Source organism: Convolutriloba macropyga, chromosome 4 (assembly GCF_964194025.1).
Source record: "Convolutriloba macropyga chromosome 4, txConMacr16.3, whole genome shotgun sequence".
Taxonomy (NCBI): Eukaryota; Metazoa; Xenacoelomorpha; order Acoela; family Convolutidae; genus Convolutriloba; species Convolutriloba macropyga.
The window spans coordinates 5,927,962-5,952,641 of NC_134471.1; the positions used below are offsets into that span (position 1 = coordinate 5,927,962).

At 36.4% G+C, this 24,680-nt stretch overlaps 1 protein-coding gene across 1 annotated transcript in view; it reads left to right on the top strand.

Moving 5' to 3' along the window:
- Window positions 1–1,863: 1,863 nt before the first annotated feature.
- LOC142338229 (troponin C-like) overlaps window positions 1,864–24,680 on the top strand; it is a 32,993-nt gene continuing 10,176 nt past the window's right edge. Inside the window, exons 1-2 of the mRNA XM_075387890.1 lie at window positions 1,864–2,120; window positions 20,246–20,408. Coding sequence (XP_075244005.1) covers window positions 1,905–2,120; window positions 20,246–20,408 — 379 coding nt within the window. The 5' untranslated portion in view covers window positions 1,864–1,904. The remainder of the gene's footprint in view (window positions 2,121–20,245; window positions 20,409–24,680) is intronic.

Genomic DNA, 24,680 nt, shown 5'->3' on the forward strand with positions numbered 1-24,680 from the left:
GAGCGAAAATTTCGAAACTCGGAAAATTTTGCAACGCGCCACGATCTCCAGGTTAATGTTCAGCCACTTTCCCGGGCTCCTGAAAAGCGATGTCAGACTGGTTTTAAATGGTGCCAGACACTACTACAGGACCTCCGGGAGTTCCAAATGGGCCATTTCAGGTAGATAGTGGCCGTTTTCAGCGGTTTTCAGCCGAACTTTAGCCGAAAAACGACAAATCTTGATGAACACTCCTATCATGTCAACCATTCCTATCCGAGGGAAGATTTTGAAGAGAGGGGCACCCAGGCTTTGGTCCAGACCCAAATTGAGCTATGATCAGACCCAATCGAATGAATATATTATAGCAAAACTAAGAGACTTGTTCATATTTAAAATCTTTTTCTGATCAGACTACTTTGAGCGCACTTGAGTCTAATCATAGTCTGATTAAGGTCTGGGCAATGGTCTGAAATTGAGTCTGGACCATGGTCTGAAGATGGTCTGATCATATTCTGTTTATAGTCTGGACAATGGTCTGAATTTGGGTCTGATCGAAAGCGCACTATAGTCTGGACAGTGGTCTGGGTTCGGTCTGATCAGAGGAAATTTTAATCTGGAAAGTCTGATCAGAGATCATTTTGGTCTTGAAGGTCTGATCAGTGGTAACTTCGGTCTGGAAAGTCTGATCAGAGGTCATTTCAGTCTGCATAGTCTGATCATAGCTCAATTTGGGTCTGGACCTAAACCTGGCAATACAGTTAGGGTTCACTTGCTGACCCGAGGTCCAGTTATTGGGCATCAATCCGCAATTTTGATGTTTTTTGAACCAATTTTTGACGTTTTTCCGGCCACATATGACCTCTTTGGATCTTTTTTTGACGTTTCTTTCGGCCATTTTTGACGTTTTTTAGACGTGCCAAGTCTGGACCAAGACTTGCATTCAGACTTGCACGTCTTGACTAAGACTTGCATTTAGACTTGCACGTCTTGGCCAACCAATACTTGCATACTGACAAGTGTAAAAAATGACAAGATCATAGCTCTGAATCAGTAATGATATAAGACTTGCAATTTGACGTGCCCAGTACCGATATTGAGTTGCCGTTCAGTCCGGGTTATGTCAAAAATGATAAGTAAATTTTCCAAGCTGTCAATGCTATTTACGGCTTATGTTTCAAAACTCTTTGACCCGGGAACTACGCAGAAAAGAAGGAAACCTGATTGTAAAAGACAAGTTTAAAATCGCGAAAAATATTATTATCTTTGAATATAAACTAACTTTAACCGGTTATCAATCGTTTTATAAAAAAAATTGATGGATGAACAGATATAAAAGTATAAAATTCAATTCGAAAAAGAAAAATAAGCTTGATTCAATATATGAGAAAAAGCAGATTCCAGTTTCCTGAGATCTCAGCTCTAATTATGCCACACCCCCTTAACGGTGCTTAAAAAAGTGCGCTCTATCAAAGAACCGCTAATTGTCCTTGACGTCTTTTTTGCAAAAGTGGTTTCAAGATTGTCAAAAATCTTAACTAGTTTTGCTCACTGCCACTGTTGTCAGCACTCGCTCGCAACTCTATTCTGAAAACATGGTTGTGAAAAACGGCGCGATTTTTTTAAAAAAATCACTCAACCTTATTGGTTGTAAATAGCCATTTCGACGTCATTGCTAAACAAAAACTATAAAAAAATGTAATCCAAACGTTTTTGAATCGATCATTTCGGACAAGTTGATCAATTTATGCTTTCTTTTTACGGGACAGGTTTTTCTCTTAGTGTAGCATTTCTGTTTGTCGCTTTTTGTTTATAGTCTGTTTGCTTATAAAAGTTCAACTTGTTCACTCATTAAATCAACTTTTGAAGCCTCAACAAGAAAACTCGATGACCGCAAAAGTGCTTTTCAGCACAGCAAGTATCAAATGTATATCTCATTATATTCAACAAGCAATTTTATTGTTGTATGGTCAAGTGTATTTATTTATTTATTTATTTATTTATTTATTGAGTCAAATATACACAGAATTATAGTTTACAAACGTACATTTGTCCCCAAAAAATTGTCCGCAAAAACTATGGACGAGCATTTGCACGTGCACACAATTGTGGAAAACACACATGGTCTGAACGCCAAAGAGGTTAATATGTTGCTGCAAAAATTAGAAAAAAAAGCTAATTTTTTAAAAATCTTCTATGATTCCATGCTTCCAGGCAATCATACTTTGTTTCTTTTTTGTAACTGTTGCTCTTATGCATTGCCTTGTGCTGCTTTGGCATCGCATGTCACTTCAAGACAGATGTGTCTAAAATTAAGTTCCGGGCCGCTAGATTACCCGCTAAGTATCACCCTAGTCAAAGGGGTCGACCATATGAAAAGACCAATAATGTCGAGATGAGGGTTATTTCCAAACCTTAAATACATGGTCAGGTACACTACTAAGGTCAACCCAATGTCTTTTCATACCTTTTTTTGTGGTCAACCAACTGTCTTTCCATGCCCTGATAACGGTCGACCAACGGAGTTTTCATTCGTTAATTACAGTCGACCCAAAGTCTTTTCATATGTCAACCTACGCTATTTTCATAGCTAGAATGGTCGATTCAAAATCTTTTCAAATGCCTTTATTACCAAAAAAAATTAAGCATTTTTTAACGGTTGAGATGAACTTTAAACGTGAAAGTTAAGCAACAAAATATACAAATTAAGCACCCATGGCACCAGAATCATCAATAATGATAAATTTTTTAAAAAAATCTACGTCCGTGGCTGAAGGGGTGGGTGGATCAATGACCACTCCAAGGCCTAAGAGGTCGTTAACAAAATATCAACTCAATACTACGGGAATTCTTTAAAATAATAAAACATTTAAAATTCCAGAAAACCGTTTCATGGATAATTCTTTCTGGGAAAAAAATTCTATTCAAAAAATATTCTATTCATTTTAAGTCTCCACCCAATACAGCACTCAATTAACTAACAATGTTGGCACCACTTTAAATCAGAAGCAAGAGCTATGATACATAAAAATTAACTTTTGAAAGTGGAAAAATTTATACAAGTTGGGACGCCAAAGTTGTCCACCACCCCCACTGCTTTTCAGAAGGGAAAAACCTGAGCAACCAACGGTCTAAGCACTTGGTTACGGCAACCCCTAAGCTACCTATGGACCTCTTGAGTGCTATTGCATCAGACCCACAAATGTGGCTATTAACACTTATTTGGTGCAAAGTGTAATATTTCAAATATTTTTGATTTCTAGCTAATTTTCCTTATATGTCAATTCTGTGAAATCTTAGTTATTTTTTTAAGATCAAATGCCATATAATCAAAGCGTCGAGTGCTACGTAATAACCATCCATGCTTATGTCAACAAAAGCAAAAATTGCAGTAACTTGACATTTACAGTGTAAATATTGATTTATATCACTTTACTTGTTTAACCAATAAGAAAAGAGTTGCGAAGATGTTATAGACGATATTCACCATATTATTTACTTTCGCACGTTTATTCGGATAGTTTAATTGTGTCATAGTCAGAACCATAAGAAACTGGTACCGATATCAATTGTTTTTTAAGTCGACTATAGTTTGAATCTTCACCAATTTTAGTCTTTTATGCTAAGTTGCTAGATCTTAAGATCTTTCAAGTTTTACGTTAGTTGAGCTTTCTCGACGAGCAGTTAGCAACAGTAGGAGCAATTGACCAAGCCATAAAAACTTCAGCACGAAATGGTTATAGTTTATCACCGTAGATATTCTTAACTTCATATAAATTATTTCAAATTTAAAATTACAGTCCATTAATACGACCTACGACTAATAGTTTCGACGGAACTGTTAGTCAATTGAAACCCAGTGAAGAAACAGGCCCCAATGCTCAAGAACCAGGCTGTGACGTTTCAGTCCCGCTAAGATTTTTTAGTAGCCGCAATATTTGATCCGCAGACCCGGATAACCACGTGAACAGCAACGGCCCTGCAATTCAATTTGGTGGACCAGAACAAAACGATGGCTGGAAAGAGCCCCGATAGACTTTGAGAAACAGTTGACTATAAGATTTCAGGCCAACTCAAGAGACTAGAAAGAGAGCAAGCTGAATTGCTTAAAATATTTGACAGACTTGTTGATGTGGAAATTTACTTAGCCCAGAACAAAACAGTGTCCGCTGAAAAAAACGTCGATAGAGTCATCCAGATCGGCTGTTGATAAAAACCCAAACAAGACCTGATTTGAGGCGGGAAAAATATGTCAAAGAGAATGTTGAGTTCTCTTCCCGGATTTCAGCTACACATGGATGCAGAAAAGAACCCAGTGTCGCTAGCTCTAGTTCGTCGAGATGGCAACACATTGACAAAGTGGAGCCCGGAAACCTAGGGGCTAATGAAGAACCAGAGCAACGACTGTGAGAGGGGTAGTTGGAGTTCGAGCAGGAGCATGAAAGACGCCGAAGATCAAAGGCGCCTGGAAATTGAACTGAAAACGGAAATTCGAGAGCATCTGGGTCGCAGCCAGACGATATAGAAAGAGTTGGCACAAGACGCAAGATAGAAAGAACGGCAGGCTGAGCCGATTCAGTGGCTAAACACTCCGGCCCAAGGCGGCCACTATCTCCTGAAGTTTTGATCAACCCTCCATAAAATGTCACACAGGATATGTGCGACAAACGATTCAGCGCCTACTCGAAAACTACATCGCTTTTCCAAACGGGTGTATGGCTTTCTCAACGCATCTGCATGATTCGAGTATTCTCAACAAGTCTGAAGTCCCTTAATCAATTAGTGTGACAGAACCACAAAAGCATTTGCCCAAGACGACGTTGCAACAGCAAGGCGCGCCTGCATTCCAGAACAGACAGAGAAGTCAAAGCCTTAACCACAGCTCTCGTAACAGATCAATGAAGAGCCAGTCAAAACCACACAACGGTGAGCCAAATTACCCCACAAGTAAATTACCAACCGAGTGGTGACACAAGAGGGTCATCAAAGACTCAGGTTAACGGAGTTCTGAGGAGACCTCTTGGAGTGGCCCTAGTGGGCAGAACTTTTCGATGTCATTTTGCATTAAAAACTGCGGAGCCATATTGAGAAGATGCAGTAAGTATCTGCAGATTAGCCTCACTGGTCAGGCTAAAGCGACAATTTCTGGATTGGGCTTCAGATCACAGTCATATTGTCAATCCTGGGATATTCTCTGCAAAAATTTTTGACAGACCGAAAACAATAGTCCTAGCTCAACTTAAGAAGACATACAGTCACCCTCCAGTTTGACACAAAGACTTCAGTGGCAATCTTCGTTTAGCAAATGCAGTTACAAACGCAGTTAATGTTTTGACTCGGCTTGGATTTCAGCATGACCAAGAATCGGTGGGAGTTCTAGGAAGGAGGGTACAACCGGTGCCTCGGATGCTGCGACTGCAGTAGCGACAAACATCACACAAGGAGGACTCCTTATTGTGCGCAGTAAACTGCTGAATCCAAACCACAGTCTAAGCGTCCAAACCTTGTGTGATAAAGGATCTTATTTTTATTCTGGGTAAGCTTATCGTATCTACACTGCACCCGTGAGGACGAAAAGTGTCTTTGTCAGTAGCATGAATCCCCAGATCACAAGATTTCTAGACGGAAATAGCGCCGAAAGCGGTTTCAACACACGAGAAGTCTCAACTATTGACAACAGTTAAATTGGAGCAAACAACTCAATTCACCGGTGAAAAGAATGAAGGTGGATTTCTGTGACGAGAGAACGATGTGAAGTTAACAAATAAATTTGACTCGGCGATGGGGCAACTCAAGTGTCTAGAACGACACCTACATAAAGCTGATAAGTTACAAAAGCGCTATCAGGGAACCATTAAAACTGACTTCAAAGCTGGTTATGTCCGCAAACTGATCAATATGAACTGAATGAAACCGTAGAGAAGCTTCAATGGTATTTGCCACATCGTCGTGTCGTCAAACCCCATAACTACGAGAAAATCAGAAGAGTGTGCAACGCAGCAACAAAATACCAGGGTGTAGCCCTCAACGACAAGCTTCTATCTGAACCATACCTGTTGCAGTGCCTGACCGGAATTATTTTTCGCTTCCTTGAACAACAAATTTTGCTTTCTGTCGACATTAAAGCGATTTTTCTTTAAGTTGCTGTCCCAAGCGATGACAACCGACGCTTAAAATTTTTCTGCCGCGACAATCTAGAGCAGAGGATAGAAGCTCACGAGTATATACGACAAGTTTTTGGTCGCTGACTTGTGCTCGCAAAGAGCTCGCTGACTTGTGCAAATTAAGCTTTGCATCAACTGGATAACAAGACTGACGGCAAAAACTGTCCAGCAAAAGTTCTACAAGGACGACTTTCTGAAGTCTGTCAGAACATCTCAAGTAGCAATGAAAGTCTACCAAAAGTTCGAAACATCCTCAGCAAAGGTTGATTCAATTTGACGAAGTGGATATCAAGTGACGAATAATTGGAGTCAGAGATCCCAGAGGCGGACAGATAAACAAATGTTGCGAAAACTTTCGAGGCCGAACCACAATCATCCCCAACCTTTGGAATAAAATGGAATGTAGACACAGACAGTTTCGTAGTCTGTTGTGGAACAGAGCAAGAAGTTCAAGCGAAATTAACTCAGAGAATTGTCCTATCCTTTGTCTCAGCAGTTTTCGACCCACTTGGGATTTGCTCACCCTTCACGATAAGGATGCAGTTTCTACTCAAAAGCATCTGGGCAGCAATGGTACAGGCATGGGACAAAGAGTTCTCAGCGGAACACTCAAAAATGATCAGTGATTAGGGCTCTGAGTTAAGAGAAATCAGGACGATGTCGATAAACCGACTTTACTTCGAAAACGGATGTACAAAATTGAGACCCCACATTTTCACAGACGCATCAAAAAAAGCAATGTGCATCATGACATATTTGCTAGACAAGATAACGTTAAATCTCATTTACGAGATCGGAAAATGCCGTGTAGCACCTATCAGACAATTGACGATTTCGAAGTTAGAACTTCAAGCCGCAGTCCAACGATTTCGTCTTAGGAGGCAAATATTGAGAGGGCATGATGTGAAAATTGATCTACAGTGTTACAGTGTTTACAGACAGCCCAAAAAAACAACAAGTGTTTGTTGCCAACAGAGCAGCAGAAGTACTGGAAAACTCTTCTATGGGGAGAGATGTTAAAGGCACAGAAAACCCAGCAGATATCGGCACCGGAGGGATGTTAATTGAAGGCCTCAGGGGAGTTTGGGTGGTTAAACGGACCGGCATGGCGCCAGACAGAAGAAGAAATGTGACCAATGTGCCAAGTGCCAAGTGAACGAACTTGAAGCTGAGCCAGCTACCAGTACTAGCCACAGAAACTAAACTAGGAAAATATTCAAATGGAGACGATACAGTAGCTTCAACCGAAATAAAAACATCATTGCCTACTGCATGAGGTTCAACACAAATCTGAATGGACTTCTAAAATCAAATGTGATCCAACAAGCAGAACAATGTTTGTTTCGATTTGTTCAAAACGAAAGCTTCCCGAATGTTTCAAAGTCGATAACAAGCAGCAAGTAAATCTCCAAAACCTTGAACATTGCCAAATTGTCATCCTTCATAGAAGAGGAATGAAAAATTCGAGTGAGAGGTCTCGACTGAAGCATTCGGAACTCGATTATAACGCAAGGCATCCAATTTTATTGACAGCAAAACACCCATTTGTACAACTTCTGTTGGAGATAGCGCATTGTGACAACCTACACGAGGGCACAGAGTACGTAAGAAAAGTACCCCAACATGTGTACTGGATCGTCGGATTAAGAAATGCTTTCAGGAAAAACAAGTCAAGATGTGTCAAATGTCGGCAAAGACCATTTGAAATCAAGTGTCTACGACGTACCTTGAAAAAATGGTGCTGCTTCTTCAATTGTCCAAAAACAAGAGCAGTGCTCATCGAGTTTGCACAAACATTGCAAAGAGGGTCCTTTATAGCTGCAGTTAAACGTTTCATTGCAAGACGTAGCTACTCGAACACCATCAGTGACAACGGCACGAAAATTGTTGCAGCAGCCAAGGAACTAAAAGAATTCCTGGACGAATGGGATAAAGCTAAGATCGAACGCGACTTAGTACAGGAAAAAATTGTTTGAAAGTTTAATCCTCCCGGAGTCCCACAATTTGGAGGAATCAGGGAAAGACAGCTTAAAAAATGCTAAAAAAGTCAAGATTGCAATCTTAGACAGCCGAAGTTTCACCGACGAGGTTCTTTGTACTACAATGCGTCTTGTAGAAGAAACTTTCAACGCAAGATCGCTGAAATCAGTAAGTTACTCACGTCAAATCATTTCCCGATAGGACGAGAAAACGCAAGTGCACCATTTATGCCGTCAAGGGAGCATTCCCATGACGTAAGAAAATCCGTCAAAACGGCTCAAGCATATGCGATATGATCTGGAAAACATGGACTCTTTCACAATGGAACCAAGGATCTTAGTGTTCAGAAGAACAAGTGCGAAACCTGAAGGACGGTGAGTTGGTATGGCTAGTAGATGGCTCTGTGAAACGCTAATTGCACAAATGGGGACGCATTACTGGAATCCCCACTGAGAACGATTGTGTTTTGCGGCCAGCAAGAGACAAAATGGCACACAGAGAGCTGAACGGGCCAGTCGTGAAGTTAGCGCCAGTATTCTACGATGGTGTTTCCAATATTAAAAACAGGGCCAGCGATGTGGGCGCCAGTTGGACTCAGAAGCAAGAGACAGCGAAAATTGATTTTGAAACTGGAAAAACTTAGAATTGGTCGAAAGTCACCGACCAAAACTGAATATTTTTACAATTTGGGACTCTAAAATTGTCCAATACCCCCCATTTTTGAAAAGAAAACATGAGCAAACAACGGTCTTAGCACTTGGTTAGGTTAACTCTAACCTACCTATTGAACCCATGAGTGCTCTTGGATCAGACCCACAAATGGGGTTGACCCACAAAATTTGCATATATTTCTGACTTATAGACAATTTTCCTTTTTTTTTAAATTTTGTGAACTCTTAGTTTTTTGTTAAATATCAGATGCCATACATTTTAGGGATATAGTGGTACGTAGTCACCAACCCTGTTTATGTCAACAAAAGCAAATTTTGCAATAAATTGCCATTAACATTGTAAAAATTAACTTATATCACTTTACTTGATTAACCAATCAGACAAGGTTACGATGATGTTATAGATGATATTTACCTTATTATTTAATTTAACTCGTTTATTCGAATAATTAAATTGTGTCATATTCAGAATCATAAGAAACTGGTACCGATATCAATTGGTTTTGAAATCGACTCTAATTTGAATCTTCACCAATTTTAGTCTTTTATGCTAAGTTCTTAGATCTTAAGACCTTTCAAGTTTTACGTTAGTTGAGCTTTCCTGACGAGCGGTTAGCAAAAGTGCTAGCAAATGTCAGAAGCCTTACAAACTTAGCACGAGATTGGATATAGTTTATCACTATGGATATTCTTAACTTCAATCAAACCAGTTCAAAATTTCAAATTGCAGTCCTTTAATACGACCGAGCGACTAAAGGTTTCGACGAGATTGTTAGACAAATGGAACCCAGCGAAGAACAAGGCCGGCCCAGAGCTCGAGAATCAGGCTGTGATATTTCGGTTCCGCTGAGATTCTTGAGCAGCCTCAACAAACACAATCCTAATCGAATAATGAAAACGTTTTTCAATTTTTTTCAGCTTATTCGGGTTCATTCGCTTCTGCTCAAAACAAACATGTTGAAAGCTTTCATAAATTCCTTGAAAAACGCTAAAGTATTTCTCGCTTCCAAGGTCTCCTCATCCTGTTAAGCTGAAATGAAATCTGTCGATTAGTTTCCTTTATATATCATTAAAGTTCGGTTGATCATTTTCATGTTCTAGCATATTCGCATTCAAGTGAGCTCAACTGATCGATTTCACAAACAACCCAATCAATTATGATTCGAAGTTTCTCACGACGCATTAATACATATTCAGTAGTACTGATTACAAACATGTAGATTTATTTCACAATATATCCTTAAAAATTAACTAATTATTTTTCACTTCCAAGTATTTCGACATTAGGTTTTAGAAATCTGACATATCGATCATTTTAACAAGTATCCTATGAAACTTTGATTTTCTTAAGTACCTGTTTTTCTACTGCCCTTGGATACTTCTTTTCGTTCTGCTTAAGATCGTCGCTTTTTCATTACAGAACAAAATTTAGTGGGCACTAATAAGTCAAAGTTTGAGCGGAGACTTATGACAATAACGAACGAGTTTTTAAGCAGAACTGATTCAATTATCCAGGGACATGAGGAATACAGGTACTTAAGAAAGTCAAAGTTTCATCGGATACTTGTTTAAATGATCGATATGTCAGATTTCTAATACCTAATGTCGAAATAATTAGTGAAAACTAATTAGTCAATATTTAAGGATATATTATGAAATGAAGCTACATGTTTGTAATCAGTACTACTGAGCAAATATTATTGCGTAACGAAAAATTTTGAATCATAATTGTTTGGGTTGTTTGGGAAATCGATCAATCTATCAGTCATGAGCTCACTTGAATGAGAATATGCCAGAACTTGAAAATGATCAACTGAACTTTAATGATATATAAAGGAAACCAATCGACAGATTTGATTTCAGCTGAGCAGAATGGGGAGGCCTTGGACGTGCGGAATGCTCTATCGATTTTCGAGGATTATTTTGATGTGTCAACATTCACAAAAATTGATCAGTATTGATTCGATTTAAAATTTAACATATCCAACTCTCAGCGTCAATTCCTAAAAATTCAAAAACTCCGGCAGGTTTTGGTTTCTTTTTAATGTTCTATCATTCCCAATTCAAATCGGTCAACCACAAAAATGTTGATTATTTTGACGGATTGATTTAGTTTTTCCCATAGGATAGCATTTCTTGATCCCGGGTCGAGGAAAAATCAGAAAAATATGCAAGGTAAGCGTTGAAAAGTTGTTTTTTTACTGCAAATTTTGTACATAATTTTGCAGTGAAATGCGGTGAAATTGTGTAATTTCACTGCTATAGTAAGCGGTAAACTCACCAAAGTCACCGCATTTCACCACCCTTACAAGGGTTCAAAACTCTCACCTCCTGCATGTCATGCACTTCTTCTTCCACTGCGCCATCTCTCACTAACTTCTAGTATTTTTGTTTTGAATATAAATCAAATTCACTCTACTTTCAGTAAAACATGCGCCGTGAATTTTTGTAAGATTTCCGATTTTTAGCGGTGAAATTACATATTTTAGCGGAGAAATGTGGTGATTTTTTGTAAGTCCACCGCTTACTCTAGAAGTGAAATTACATAAATTCCCTGCTCAGAAAAAGTGCCAACAAGATGTAAGATTCAGGGGTAATTTTAAATCTAATAATCTAATATGGGCTTAAATCTAATGATTCCTCCCTTGCTCCCCATTAAATTCACCTCATTCACTACTGATCTCACACAATTTTCACACTTTTTCTTAGCGGGGAATTTATGTAAGTTCACCACTAAGTTAAGCGATGAATTTACTTAATTTCATCGTAATCATCGCTTATCTCACATAATTTTGACATTTTTTTCAGAGCGCTGAATTTATGTAAATTCACCGCTAAAATCAGCGGTGAAATTATGCAATTTCACCGCTACCAGGCGATAAAGTTTTTTTTTCACCGCATTCACCGCCTGATTTATGTAATTTCACCGCATTCACCGCTTATCTTACATAATTTTGCGTTGAATGATGGTGACTTCTCGATCATTCAAAAAGCACATATCCGTATGTAGCTCTGCAGAAAGTGTTGATTATTCTCAATAGCCCCTCTAACATTGCCTCAATTTTTCTAATTTTTACCAGTATTTCCCTATGCATTTTTGCTCACAACTAACGAACCGACTAATTTGGCAACTACCCCATAAAGCTTTCATTATTTCTCGATTCTCATTATTTCTCCACCTCTCCTCAAAATAAAATTGTTGGTTCACGTTTTTATAATTTTTGCCCCCCTTTTTATTCAATATTTCACAATTCACGGTTGTCACCAATTAGTTTAGCTTAAAACAATGTTGTTCACTGTTTTCATACTGACATCTTTAAAATTCGGTTCACTATTTCTATAGTCTAATAATTCTCCATCAATTACGCTCACCACTAACCTTGTGATTAATTGTCCAATTATTCTATTGATTTTTTTTTTCAAAGGATTTTATATTGCAGTAATCTGCATTGACTTCCACTGAGAAGATATAGCTAGATTCAATTTCGAAAAATTTCCCTCATTTAGTTTTTCTCATGTTGTTATTTTTGAACTTCAGTTTGGCTAAAATATGAGTAGTATACTAAAATGCACGTATTGTCACGGGAGGACGTCCCCCCAGTCACAAGTCGTGCATAAGGTTTTGTCACGGGGGGACTCCCCCCCCCTCGGTGACGAATCGTGCGGTACATTTTTGAGGTCGAAAAACTTTGTCTCTCACTTTTGCCGGAGGGACAAAAACTTGTAAAAATTTTCTCGATTTGTGCCGGGGAAAAAACTTGTAAAAGTTTCTCAAAATTGTGGGGGACAAAATTTGCAAAAATTTTCTCAATTTTGTGCGGTGAGAAAAACTTGTCAAATTTTCGCCAAATTTGTTCGGTGGGCAAAAACTTATGATATTTCCAGCTATTTTGTGCGGGGGATAAAAACTTGTTAAAATTTCACAGTTTTATGGAATTATTGAAAAACTTGTAAAAATAATGCAGTTTCTTGGATTCCATTAAGTTGATTTTAAAGTTTAAAAACTCTTGAACCCTTTTTTTAGTCAAAAAGAATATTATTGGGTTTTCAAAAGACATATAACTGACCTACTTTTTTCATAATTTCAATCATTTGTAAGTTTTATCTAATATATTGACAGTAAAAGGAAATGGAGTTATGTTTTGGTGGTTTCGATCCCACATCCTGTTTCAATTTGATAGTTTTATTGACCATATGTTATCCAGATTAGTGAGTGTGGGCAGATTAGCAAACCAATAAAACTTAAGTGCCAGGGCTCCAAATTGAGAATTATTGTGTCTGGTATGAAATTTCCACAAACAGCAATTCCATTAAGCGCAAATTATTTTGCATTGTGAATGACAACAAGTGCCGACCGGTAAATTAAGTAACACAAAGTGTTTGAGTGATATTGCAAATGTGATCACGTAATATTGTGTAAGAATTGGGTGAAAAATATAAAAATGGCAAAATTTTAACGGGAAGAACTGATGTCCAACTGATCCTTACTGCGTAACTTAGGCAAAATGATAGAATGAGCAGTATATTTCCCTTATATACTTAAGAAAACTAATTTCTCTTTTTTGTGAAAAAAATTCTATTTTTTTCTTTACTTTAATAAACAGTTTTTCTGTTCTGTTTTTGTTCCCCTAATAGTTTCAAAGCACTAACAATTACTGTAGCTATATGTCTACAGTGTTCGTCTATTTTTTTTCAATCTGGATTTGTTTTGCCGACCTCTGATAGCTGACTGAAGTTTAATTTTGGTCTGGTGCATATGACAAAATGTTTTTGATTTTTTTTGCAAGTTTTGGTCTCGGCTTTTGTGATTGGTTGGCCGAATTTTAGGAGTTTTTGTGTCTAGTACATGTGCCAACATGTGTCTTTCCTTTCCATAAGCAATTCAGTGTCGTCTCAGCATCTCTGATTGTTCAGTCGGGTTTAGGCTTTATTACCGACTTGCACAACTTTGAAGACGTGTTGTTTTATTATCAAAAACAAGGTGTGATCACAAGTTTGAGTTTGCGTTGAAAAAGAAAGTAGTATGTCGACGTCTCAAGAAAACTTTAATTTTTATCACGATATTGCGCGTTCTGAAAAACGATATGTAGTTGTCTGTGTCAAAAAATATGATAATACTGGAACTTAAATATCGCTAAACTTTTCCAAAAAACAGAGACAACGAACTTCGTTTCAACCGAAAACTAACTATCTCTATGCAGGAATTGGAGCAAGTGGGAAAAAAATTGATGCTATCAGAAGAATAACTCTCAAAGTTTGCGAACGAGCAGAGTAGCTCTGGCAAAAGCAAGTTACAGCCTGGTTCCAGTTTAGAAACGAACTGCTAAAGTTGTAGCTAAAGATTCAAAAAATCAAAAAAGCCTCAGAGAGTGACGAAGAGAATTACATAGCAAAAGGAAATGTTTCCAGCAATATTTGAACGTACACCTGAACATTTTCGACAATTCCAACAAATTTTTCGATATTTCATTTGCAATAGTGAGCCTCAATTCGATTCTAATCTTTAAAAAAAAACTTCGCATACAGGCAGCACAAAAATGAAGATCATTGCAAAATACAACAATTTCATTACCATGTCATTGCTGCTCTTGATCAATTACCGCAGTCCTTCAAGGACACTTATTCTAAACCATAAACAAAACCATGTCTCTTCTTTTGTTTTCAACTGCTCATTCGGGGGTCTTCTCACATAGTACATTATGGCAATGTGATGGAAAAACAAGAGGTAGTCAATTACAACGACCAGCACCATCTACTTGTTTCAAATTCTAAGAAAAAATTACCAAATGTCAACATGATAATGACACAAGATGTTCAAACGCAAACTGATTTCTTGCCTACTTTTACGATTGATAAATTTTATAGTATTTAAAATGGTGGTATGTACGGTGAACTTTCCAAAATAGATATATTAAATAGAGGCTATGGTTGTTTGCATGTTGATAATAGTTTGATTTTGATTAATTTTTAATATGGAATCGAAATCTTTTAATTAACATTTATCTTGTTCTGTTGTCCTTGAAGAAAGAATTGTGCAAAAAAAAGTTAGTTAAAAAATGTTAGAGCATATGATTAGCAAAGCGTAGCAAATCATTATCGTTCTAATTCAACATCAAAGGAAATTCATTACCAAACATCACATGCGCAAAATAAATGCAAAAAAGTCCACAGAATTTTGAGTTTTGGTTTTGAATTGGCTTAAGTTTGAGTATTTGAGTTACTTCATTGTAAAATGTTACCAGTCGGCAATACAATAATTGGTTGTTTTGTATCGCGATTCCAAGCGGATCTGTCAAATAAACTTTGTTTTCGTGAAACAAACGAAACATCCATGTTGCGACAGTGAGGCATTGAGTATGATAAATCCTTCTCTTGTTAGCTTTGTGAAACTGTCAAATGAAAAAACTCCATAAAAATAATATTTCAAATGAATATATTTTCCCAAAAAATAGCGTATTTCATTACTATCCATCTGTGGGGTAGGTGATAATTGAGTTTTTTTGTCACCTTTCGTGCCGAATTAACGTAAAATGTTGAGCTTCTTTCACCCAAAAATAGAACTTCTACGTTTGCTGCCAATGCTCCGTCAATTGTAAATTGAAATCAAATTGAGCAATTTGTAAGTGCTGGTTGAAAAAAATCATGAATAGCCTCTTGCAATGAATTAAGTCAAAAATTAAAACAAAGTGATTGGGATAGTTATCCAGAGTTATGCCCTGCCCATCTTTGTCAAGAATCTAAGACTTCCAGAGTACTGAAATAAATGCGATGGTTAAAATTTGTTGAGACCAGGGTTCCAACAAAAGGTTGACCTTTTCAATAAACAACAATTTGGCTCAAATTAAATTTCCTGTAGTGAAAAGGATTAGTGCGATTAGTTCCGAGGTATGCTTGATTTGTTGCCATTGCAATAACCATACGTCGTACTGGTTCTTTCGGAAAAATAACCTCATGGCTCCAACTTTTTATTCCAGTTGTAGCTAAAAAAGTTCGTCACAAAACTTCTGCATGGCGATACACTGCAGGTGTTTTTATTAGAGTTTTCTCAATCGCTGTCTAAACTTAATTCGCTACTGTCTTTTTTCTAACGTACAGATTAGTCTCCATTATTTTAACTTTGTAATGTTTGTTGGACTCGAAAATCACAACAAAATCATTCGTAGACCTTCTAAAGGAAATTCGCAATGTGACACAATTAATTAAGTATTTATCATACGTTAAAATATCACTCGCCGGCTTTCCAATAAAATAGTTTTCCTGGGTGTTAGCTCCAGGAGCTTTTCTGGCCATTACGTTGTCCGCCCAACCGTCAATGCCGTCAATTTTAGCTGGCTCGTCCTCGTAATAATATCCTTGACAATCTAGCTAGGTGTTTTTTGCAGTTTTTCCTGACAAAAATTCCGTTTCAAAGAAAACTTTGTGCGCATAGTTTCCATTTGTTTTGGAGAGTTTAACACCATTAGCAGATACAGTGCATTCTGAATATAAAGAACGTAGCGCGTTGTTGCTTAAGTATGGCATGTATTAGCAGCGTCAGTGCCTGTCCTTAAATCGCCGTCAATGTTTCGGGAGATTATACATTTACTTTCAAGGAGAAGTTTCTGTAAATCTATGAAATTGTTCCTGTCACCAAAACTTCAAATACAAGCATTGGACCGTCCGGGGAATACGATTGCCCAACTTCTTGAGTGAAAGCATTGTCACAAGTAATAAGCAGAGGCTGTTTTTCAAACAAATCAAGTGTGGTGTTGCGTCTGCGGGCAGTAAATTATTAATTATTTTGAACTTTAGAAAAGAATTTTTACCGACTTCTCGTCATAAGCTTCTTCTTACGAATGCCTTGATTTTCACTGCTTATTTTCAATTTACGCTTTCTCCTTGTTCTTGATCCGCCCACTTGTTTCCTTACAATTTTTGCTCAGTCGAATTGGAGATTTTTCTTTGTAACTACCTCTACTAGCTCACGAGCTGCTTGAACAATTAACTCACGTTCAATCTATTTGGCTACAGGCCAAAGAAAGTTTCTTGCAATCGACATTGCGGCTCTGCTAATACCTGTTACTAAGGCCCCAAAACCACTGCCTCGTTGGCGATAGTGTCCTGAAAAGTACGATGAAACTGATTGCTGTTGATAGTGGGCTTCCTTCTAGTCGAATTTTTTAAAATATAAAGTCAATATATCTTGTCCCGTTCCAGCGAATGAAACTAATTGTCAGCTTTCTGTCCGCAATTGAATTTCAGTCGACTGGAAGTTTTTTGATAACAACTTTTTGCATTCCAATTGCTGAAAACAATTTTGTGCTTTGGCTCTATTTCTCAGGGACTACCGTTTTTCAGTCGTTGTTTCGAATCAATGACTTGAATAAGAGGTGCTTTTGGTATAACATACGTATTGATAATTCAATATGTTAACGTAAATAAAAATCAGCTGCTTCCATGCAGACAAGTCGAATGGATAATCACCGACGAAAGTTTTTCTTCGTCATCTGCCATGGTCAGGTTTTCAAAAGTGTCCAACATCTTGTATCCAATATGATAACCAGACCCATCATGAATACCATTGAAACCTAGTATGCTTGGAATTTGATATCTGGAAAAGTAATTCCTTCTGTTTTACCGAAAAAGAGGAACAAAACTGCATTGATTTTGCTAAATGGATAGTAAAAATGAGGTAAACCGGAAGCTGTTTTTAAGGATCTCAAAAGATTGTTAAGGGTTTCATAGGAACCAATTCCAATGATAAGTCTTTCTCCTCGGTGTGGTCTGGATACAGCATCAAATGGAATATTTTTCTCATAAAACTTAGGGCCTTAAGACGAGAAAATCTTTAAACAGTTTTTGTTCACCTGATTTATTTTTGCCGGGACAACAATTTCACTTATTGCAATTCACCAATCCCCCTCTAAAATTATTTTTTCATTGAAACTTCTTTTGAATCAGGACAATTTGTTTTGAGGAAAAATATTCATAGAAGCTGATGAAACTAAGTGAACCGTGAATTCATTCATGTTTTGTTATTTCACTACTATTGTCTCTAACTTTGACTAACTCTAATTCAATAAATTTTCCTTTGACTGGCTCCTGATATGCGTCAATGAGACTATATGTAGGGGGAGTTGTTGTAGGTATATCGCAAATCTCAAAAACTTTGTTGGTAAACGTTTGCTTATATCTTTTTCTAAAGGGAAGATCCACTTCTGAAAATTGCACAAAGTCCCCAACGTAAAACTTTGGTTGAAGAAATAGCGTTGCTGACACATTAAAAGTTAATGACAGCAAGTAAGGCACGTCTTTTTTGGTCACTTCATTTGGCGCAAATTTTGTTACCCTGTTCATTCTAGAGTCTATGGTTTGTACAAAGCTCTGCAGGTGATTAATATACGAGTATGTCTATTTATCCTCTAAATACTTGTATATTTGATATACAAGTATTTAGAGGATAAATAGACATGCTCGTATATTAATCACCTGCAGAGCTTTGTACAAACCATAAACTCTAGAATGAACCATAAACTCTAGAATGAGCGATCTTATATTTCTTTCCGCAAATGCAGATTTTTTCTCACTAAAAATTTTAAACACAATTTCATTTTTCTGACATCGAGTGATGAAAGAGCCCTTAAATTCTGTACCAGCATCTACCCACTTTTTTTGGTCGCTTGTTTTTTATCATTTTCTTGAATGCTTCGGCTGTTGTTGTGGCGTACTTTGATTTCAAGGGCTCGGCATGTATATGTCGTGAGAGACAATCAACCGCATCAAACAAGTCTACTACATCTTTAATCTCTTTTGCCAATTTATCCACATGAGTCAAGTCTAGCGACCAAATTTTGTTTAAAGCGTAGGCAATAACTTTCAGTGTTGGAAATTTTTTCTATATCTGTTGTGCTTTGTGTGGGCATTTTTGCCCTCTAGAAAAAATTTCACTCTACTTGTTTTCAAATTTGTGCTTTTTTGTAGGTTTCTTACGCTTCCGTATGCTGCGGGACCTTTCGTATATTTTAACTCTAAGCAGTTTTTTCTCATTTGTTGAAAGACTCACAGTTTTTCTACTCCTCCTGATTTCTGTTTTCCTTTGAAATTTCGAAAGCACTTCCGGCGTCTGAGGATTCTTCTGTAAGTAATTGACTGGTTTCCTTGTGCTTGACTCCTTTTGGAGAAAGAGTCTTCTTTTTTTGGCTTGGCATTTCTTTGAGTTCTTTTCCCGATCGCAATTTAAGCATTGCTGTTGATCACCAAGTCTTCTTTTATGTTTAAAACCTCAAGAATCTTAATATAATCTGGATTACATAGTTTTTTAGTTGGTTAGTGCAAATCATAGCGAAAAATAGGAACATTTATTCCTGTTGCTGTTTTGTCAACAATGTCTATAACAACCTTTTTTGACTGTTTAATGAGGCTAACTATTTTCTCCGTCCTGTTAATTTTCGCTGGCGCTAACATATATCACAATTGGGAATCAGATACAAACAATTAAACGGTTTTCCTGCGGAATGGCCTCCTCTGCTATTAGGTTTTAATATTATAGTTTTGATTTTTTTTTCTAGTCGTTTTGTTGTTTTGTAGTTTACAAAGAGGTGACAATAAGCAAAAGGTTTCTTTTAGAACAAAAGCACAAAATTAACTAAACATTAACTGAAGATAAAGTTATAACATGCATGCAATCGTTATTCAAAAATCAACAATTCCTAGACCAAAAAATCGAGAAGCAGACACCCAAGATTTCAAAAAAAAGGTTCGAAAGTAATTCGAAATCAGTAATTCGAAAGTTTTGAGATTTTACAAAGGAGGGTAGAAAAAAATGCAATTTTAAAACCTTAGTATTCGACAAGATATTTTAAATAAGCATGAATCAGAACTTGATGGTTTTTTTTTCCAAAAAAGGAATGAGAGGCATTGGATTGGCCATAATATAGTCCTGATGTGAAGTTAGTGGAAAAATTAGGTAACAGTTTGAAGCAGCGATACAAAGCAGACGTTATTTTTTAATTCGAAGAAAACTTTCACGACCTGTCGTAAAAAACTGTTCGAACCTCAAATAGACGTTAAAAGAACTGAAGGCGTAATAACGCGTTACCAGATATGTGATCTGAACTTAAGATGTTAAATATTTTGTTTTCAAAGTTTCTTAAAATCTTGTTTGCGCAGTTTTTGGTAGCATAGTCTTTTTCAACTATTTACCTTAAAATTAATTCGACAAAAACTAAAGACGCTCTGCAATTCTGTTAGAAAAAAGCTGAAAAATCTTTTAATTTTACAAAAACGAGCTGAAAATGTACTGAAGTTAGAAAAAAAATTAGTGCGTTATGACTAACATGAGAATGCGGTTCTCATGCCAAAACAAGCTCGAACACCTCGACCAGTTAAAACCAGCAATTTGAAAATCCGTTACTGGGGGACACAAAACTGCAACCAGATATAGTGTCAACTAAATTCTTTCGTTCTATCAAGGCACTGCAGTTCAGAGAGGCATTCGACTATTTCAATCTGGATTCAGGGGTGCCTGGATGGTTAGAAGTGAGACATCTCAAGTGTCACTTGGAAGAGATGGGATACGACCCCTCTGAGGAAGAGCTGGTCAAGTTCTATATTGAACTGGATCCTTTCTGTACAGGTTTGTTCCCTTAGCGAACAACCAGTCGAGCGTTGTATTGTCTGGGTCATAAACGAGAACAAACAAAAACCTCGATCTGGGATAGCATTACCCAACATTGCAACCCGGGTTGACTTAGACTCATCGTACTTCTAGCCACCATATACCGAAATTGTGTCCCTTTTTTCACCCCTATTCTTTTAACCCCCTATATTTTTACCCCGATTTCTTAACCCCTATTTGTTCCGACCCCACTTGTGGGGGGGAGGAGCTATATACTGAAACGGGTTTTTTTTTGTTCAGTCAATTTTGGCCGATCGATATATTCGCCGTAGAGAAATGTGAGTGGTATCATTAAAAAGCTGGTCCAGCGTAGAATTTAAAATTAAAAAGATTTTTTTGATTTTGGTTTTTTTCGAGGAGTTATCGAGGATTGAAGTTTTGTGTGATCACGGGATGTTTTGTTCAATTTTAGTGTAATTTTTCTCAAAATTAATATATTTTCTAAAAAGAATAGTATTTCGAAATTAAATTTCACGCCAAAAAATGGACCAATTTTGTGTTCCTAATAGACCAAAGGCGATAAAAATACTAGTTCTGGTCTCATAGGGAAGTTCACTATCAAAAAAATTCGAATTCTTTTTGAGAGCTTTTTTTTAATAAAATTTTTCTCTTTTTTTGCTTTTTTTAAGTCACCTAGTGACAAGTTACTTTTTATATCGAGGTTCTTTTAAAAACAAACCTTATTTACATCCAAATGAAGCCCAATGAAAAAAAACATCGTTTTCAAGGAATTGCGCATGTTTTTTTGGCTTCAATTCTGAGTTTTCATATTTTTAAATGAAAATTTTAATTTCTTTTTGCGGTTTTGCTAATTTTTTTGAGTCCTATAGCATGGATTCATTGACTAACAGTGCAATATGTTCCATGATGAGCCTTAAATGAACATATCTAGTGCTTTGAGGGGACAGCTAATGGCTGTTAAGACTTAAAAAATAATTTTTCGAATTTTTTTGAACATTAAAGAATCATAAAATTATTATCGTGCAGTATTATTATCGTGCGCTGTTAACTGTAAGTCAGTACAGGGGTGACAGCACCCTCCTCCTTCCTACTGCAACCAAAATTAGTCTGATTAGCGCTTTTATCTTCTAACTATTGGTTATATGACTTCAATGTCACAAGATTTCAAAAAATTAAAATAAAAATTTTGATATTTTTGTATTATTGGTTACTTTTGAAATCTTATCGCATTATCCAAATGTCGATATCTAACATTGGCTTAAAAAAGATGTTCAGTGGATCACAGATAAAAATTTTTTAGAAAATTTTATGGTTTAAATGGCTTCTACACGTTCTTCTTGTTTTAATAGTCATAAGACTTGTTGTGATATTTTATTGATTACCTATGCATGACCAACATAAATGTACTCCCATGGGGCTCCTCTGAGAGTATTTATTGACTTCCGTTGAGAGCTATTGAAATTTATGGCTGTTAAGAATTTAAAAATAAATTTTCGAAAAATTTTTTTGAACACTAAAAAATCTTAAAATTATTTTGTGAACTCTTAGTCAGTGTCAGTACCGACAGGACCCACTTGCTTTCTATTGCAACTAAATTGAATCTGGTTAGCGGTTTTTTCTTCTAACTATTGGTTATATGACTTCAATGACACAAGATTTCAAAAAATTAAAATAAAAATTTTGATATTTTTGTATTATTGGTTACTTTTGAAATCTTATCGCATTATCCAAATGTCGATATCTAACATTGGCTTAAAAAAGATGTTCAGTGGATCACAGATAAAAATTTTTTAGAAAATTTTATGGTTTAAATGGCTTCTACACGTTCTTCTTGTTTTAATAGTCATAAGACTTGTTGTGATATTTTATTGATTACCTATGCATGACCAACATAAATGTACTCCCATGGGGCTCCTCTGAGAGTATTTATTGACTTCCGTTGAGAGCTATTGAAATTTATGGCTGTTAAGAATTTAAAAATAAATTTTCGAAAAATTTTTTTGAACACTAAAAAATCTTAAAATTATTTTGTGAACTCTTAGTCAGTGTCAGTACCGACAGGACCCACTTGCTTTCTATTGCAACTAAATTGAATCTGGTTAGCGGTTTTTTCTTCTAACTATTGGTTATATGACTTCAATGACACAAGATTTCAGTTTTTTTTTAACTTTTTTGGATATTTTTGTTTTATTGGTTACTTTTGAACGCTTATCACATTATCCAAACATTTTACACATTTTCAAAAAATAGTTTTCACGCCATTGGCTTACAGAGGGTGTTCAGTGCATCACAGATAAATCTTCCAGGGAAAAGCTAATTGTGTAATTGGTTTCGACACTTTCTTCTCGCAGTTTTCTACTGAATTTTTGTTTTTGCATGTTTTTGTTATTGTTTTCAGTCATTAGACCTATTGTGCTGTCTTGTTACTTATCTACGCATGACAAACGACCTTTGTCTCCCATCGGGTTATATCTGAGCTTAGTTATTGAGCTCCGTTGAAAGATTTTGAGTTTAATGGCTGTTAAGAGTTTAAAAAATTTCTTTCGAAAATATTTTTGAACATTAACCAACCTTAAACTTTTTTCATGAAGTCCTGGTCAATGTCAGTACCAACAGAATCCCATTTCGGTCTACTGCAGCCAAAATTTATCTGGTCAGCGGCTTTATCTTCTACCTAATAGTTTTAGAAATTTAATGCCACAAGATTTCTTAATTTTTTTTAAATTTTCGGGTTTTTTATTCTGTTTTGGATCCTCTTGAAATCTTATCACATCATCCTACTGCTGATAGTCCCCATTGTTTCAGAGAAGAAGTTCAACGGATCAGAGGTAAAGTTTTCAGAGAAGAGCTTACGATTTGAATTGCTTCGACATTTTCTTCTGGCCTTTTTCTACTGAATTTTTGGATTTTGCCTGTCTCTGTTGTTGTTTTCATAGTCAATAACTTGTTGTAAGGTTTTATTGCTGAAATATGATTGGCAGACAAACATTTTGTCCCATCGAGGCTTAATTTAGCGTATTTACTGGCTTTCGTTGAAATGCGTTGATAATACGTGTTTCCTGGAAAGTTTCTTGGTTCTAATGTATTTGTTCATAATTGTTGATTTTTTGAAATTATACTGACAAAAAAGAAAAATGCCATAGCTCTTAAAAATAATTTGAAATAGAAGAGTTTTTAGTGAAAAGTTCATTTTTTTATTGCCTTCGACTTTTTTCTCGCTCATCCTTTTCTTGAATTTGCTGTTTTTGTTCTTTAGGTATCCAAACATTTTACACATTTTCAAAAAATAATTTTTGCACCATTGGCTTACAGAGGGTGTTCAGTGCATCACAGATAAATCTTCCAGGGAAAAGCTAATTTTTCAATTGGTTTCGACATTTTCTTCTCGCAGTTTTCTACTGAATTTTTGTTTTTGCATGTTTTTGTTATTGTTTTCAGTCATTAGACCTATTGTGCTGTCTTGTTACTTATCTACGCATGACAAACAACCTTTGTCTCCCATCGGGTTATATCTGAGCGTAATTATTGAGCTCCGTTGAAAGATTTTGAGTTTAATGGCTGTTAAGCGTTTAAAAAATTTTTTTCGAAAAAATTTTTGAACATTAGCCAAACTTAAACTTTTTTTCGTGAAGTCCTGGTCAATGTCAGTACCAACAGAATCCCATTTCGGTCTACTGCAGCCAAAATTAATCTGGTCAGCGGCTTTATCTTCTACCTAATAGTTTTAGAAATTTAATGCCACAAGATTTCTTAATTTTTTTTAAATTTTCGGGTTTTTTATTCTGTTTTGGATCCTCTTAAAATCTTATCACATCATCCTACTGCTGATAGTCCCCATTGTTTCAGAGAAGAAGTTCAACGGATCAGAGGTAAAGTTTTCAGAGAAGAGCTTACGATTTGAATTGCTTCGACATTTTCTTCTGGCCTTTTTCTACTGAATTTTTGGATTTTGCCTGTCTCTGTTGTTGTTTTCATAGTCAATAACTTGTTGTAAGGTTTTATTGCTGAAATATGATTGGCAGACAAACATTTTGTCCCATCGAGGCTTAGTTTAGCGTATTTACTGGCTTTCGTTGAAAGGCGTTGATAATACGTGTTTCCTGGAAAGTTTCTTGGTTCTAATGTATTTGTTCATAATTGTTGATTTTTTGAAATTATACTGACAAAAAAGAAAAATGCCATAGCTCTTAAAAATAATTTGAAATAGAAGAGTTTTTAGTGAAAAGTTCATTTTTTAATGCCTTCGACTTTTTTCTCGCTCATCCTTTT